This window comes from Gigantopelta aegis, chromosome 5, assembly GCF_016097555.1.
Source record: "Gigantopelta aegis isolate Gae_Host chromosome 5, Gae_host_genome, whole genome shotgun sequence".
Taxonomy (NCBI): Eukaryota; Metazoa; Mollusca; class Gastropoda; order Neomphalida; family Peltospiridae; genus Gigantopelta; species Gigantopelta aegis.
Window position 1 is genome coordinate 33,355,289 of NC_054703.1, and position 2,737 is coordinate 33,358,025.

At 36.1% G+C, this 2,737-nt stretch overlaps 1 protein-coding gene across 5 annotated transcripts in view; it reads right to left on the reverse strand.

Moving 5' to 3' along the window:
- Positions 1 to 333: 333 nt before the first annotated feature.
- The window catches only part of LOC121373805, a 12,120-nt gene continuing 9,716 nt past the window's right edge, over positions 334 to 2,737 (reverse strand). For all 5 annotated transcript variants that reach the window (XM_041500580.1, XM_041500582.1, XM_041500583.1 and 2 more), the window contains exon 6: positions 334 to 1,701. In XM_041500580.1, coding sequence (XP_041356514.1) covers positions 1,497 to 1,701 — 205 coding nt within the window. In that variant the 3' untranslated portion in view covers positions 334 to 1,496. The remainder of the gene's footprint in view (positions 1,702 to 2,737) is intronic.

Below are 2,737 nucleotides of genomic sequence, written 5' to 3' on the forward strand. Positions count from 1 at the left end.
TGTGCCACCGAGGCCGGTTAAGATGTTGAGGTGAAATTTTGTACACATCTTACCAAGTGATGTCATGTGGTCACTTCATTTAGCTACTTTACAATGAAACTTTGCATTCCTGTGCCACACAACAATGAAGTTTACACAAACAATATACAGGGATTACTTTGTTCAATATCGCATCACAATTTGCTATGCAAGTTCCAGAGATCCCTACACAATTTAAAAAACTAAACAGGAGTTGCTAATAAATGTTCAGTTGACTAGAAATATCACTAATCAAGGTATTGAAAACAAAATGTGCCCAGATATTATAAAAATATTCAAGGCTAAACAAAATTATTAAAATATATGTTTTATTGACAACTTGTTTTTCCCCATTTAAAAATGTGAATCGAATGAACTATGCATGTGCACACCTATGCAGATGTACTGTGTGACACGATTGATCACCTGATCTGAGGTCATGACCTCTCAAAAGGCGTATTTTCACATGTGAAAACACGATAAATATCACATGGGTATCTCTTCCACCGCAGTGTAATAATTATGGGATATTAAACGAAATTCTGTTTCATATTGTGTTTATGTCCCGAGTGAATTAAGTTTCAATTGTCACGAGCTTTAGCAAGTGACAATGAAAATTATTTCACTCGGGACATAAACATGATACAAAATGGTTGCGAGTTTAATATCCTATTTATTACCCATAATCGATCTTACTTTATATAGGTCAACTCGTTTAGTTGACATCGTTGTGTGATGTCGAAGTGTTACGTCCCACATGGCGTTCTAGTGGGACGTATCACTTTGATATGTACTAAGATATTTTTAACCATATAAGCATGTGGTCTGGATTTATGGGTCTTGCCACGTAGGAAGATGACTGGCCCTGAGATGTTTCAGGTTTTGGCAGAGTCTAAAAATGTTTTATAAGCATGAGTCCTGAATATAATAGTGTTGTCATCCACGAAGATGACTGGCCCAGAAAGGTTTCTGGTTTTAGTGTAAACAAGTTTTATAGTCTTTGTTATCTTGGAAGACGACTGGCCCGAGTTGTTTCTGGTTTTGGCAGTATAATTTTTTTTTATAAGCATGAGTCCTAGATATCACGTTTTATAAGCATGAGTGCTAGATTTCATAGTCATGTCATCACGGAAACGTTTTATAAGCATGAGTCCTGGATTTAAAGGTCATGTCATCGAGGAAAACATTTTATAAGCATGAGTCTTAGATTTCATAGTCTCGTCATCGAAGAAAACTATTTTATAAGCATGAGTCCTAGATTTCATAGTCTCTTCATTGATGAAATCGTTTTATAAGCATGAGTCCAATATTTCATAATTGCTTCATTGAGGAAAACGTTTTATAAGCATGAGTCATGGATTGCATAGTCTCGTCATCAAGGAAAACGTTTTATAAGCATGAGTCCTGGATTTCATAGTCGCGTCATCGAGGAAACCTTTTATAAGCCTGAGTCCTGGATTTATTAAGGGTCGCGTCATCTAGGAGGATGCTTGACTCTGAGAGGTTTCCGGTTTGGGCAGACTGTCACACTGACTGATGTCGATGTCCTGTATGAACGACAGGTTGTGTTTCACGATATCCGACTTCTGATCACGGATGAAGTCACTGCGCGGCTCTTTAAAAAAGGTAAACGGAAATGTCACCTTGTTCCGAGTGTCGTTGCCTTCGTCGTTCAGATGTAGTCTGGAAAAGAAAGGAAGGTTCGTTAAAAAATAGTTTGAATTGAAGGGACATACATTGTACCCTAGTTTTTAAACACTAAGGCATATTTTTTTACTATTAGAGACATTTTTGATAACTGAAATCATACTTTACTTAGATTTTGTTGTTTAGATTATTATCCATTTCCACACATTCTAAGTGTTTTTGGTCATCCTAGTGTTTTTAATATCACAAAATGCATTTCTCATCTTTTTAAAAACACACGTGCGTCTGAGAAGAAAGAGTTATGGGAGTCGAGTTTTAGTCTATTTTTAGAGGGTATTTCATCATTTCAAAGTCACATACTAATGTTTCACCCAATTGCAACTTTATCCAAATGTGATACAGGTTTGTAGATCAACTAAACTTAGTGTTAATTTGCACGGGTTGAAACTAGGGTCTGTCCCTTTAACTAAACTTAGTGTTAATTTTCATGGGTTGAAACTAGGGTCTGTCCCTTTAACTAAACTTAGTGTTAATTTACACGGGTTGAAACTAGGGTCTGTCCCTTTAACTAAACTTAGTGTTAATTTTCACGGGTTGAAACTAGGGTCTGTCCCTTTAAAGTTTGTTTTGTTTAATGACACCACTAGAGAACATTCATTTCATTTATTAATTATCGGCTATTCAGGCATCAGAGAATTTAAAATCTGCGTGACCCATTTATCGGTTATGCAGAAATAAATCCAGGTAACCCATTTCCTTTATACGTAACCTGTTAATCCATGTAAATGTTGCTCGAAATTTTGTGATAACAAAAAAATAGTTTACGCAAAATTAGGTCTCACTACACAGATGTCATCTGCCATTCAAACCCATGTAAAATTGCCCAACTTCAAATGAAGATTGCCAATAGAACAGGTTCTCATTGGCACTAACAACATTCACCATTGCGAACATACATTATATAAGCATTTATTTTCACTCCAAAATCGAGAACATTTCCACCTCAGTTTTTTGGTATATGACCGCATCTGGCTGTAATACCGATCCGAACAGGTGGTTCATTAACCAATTC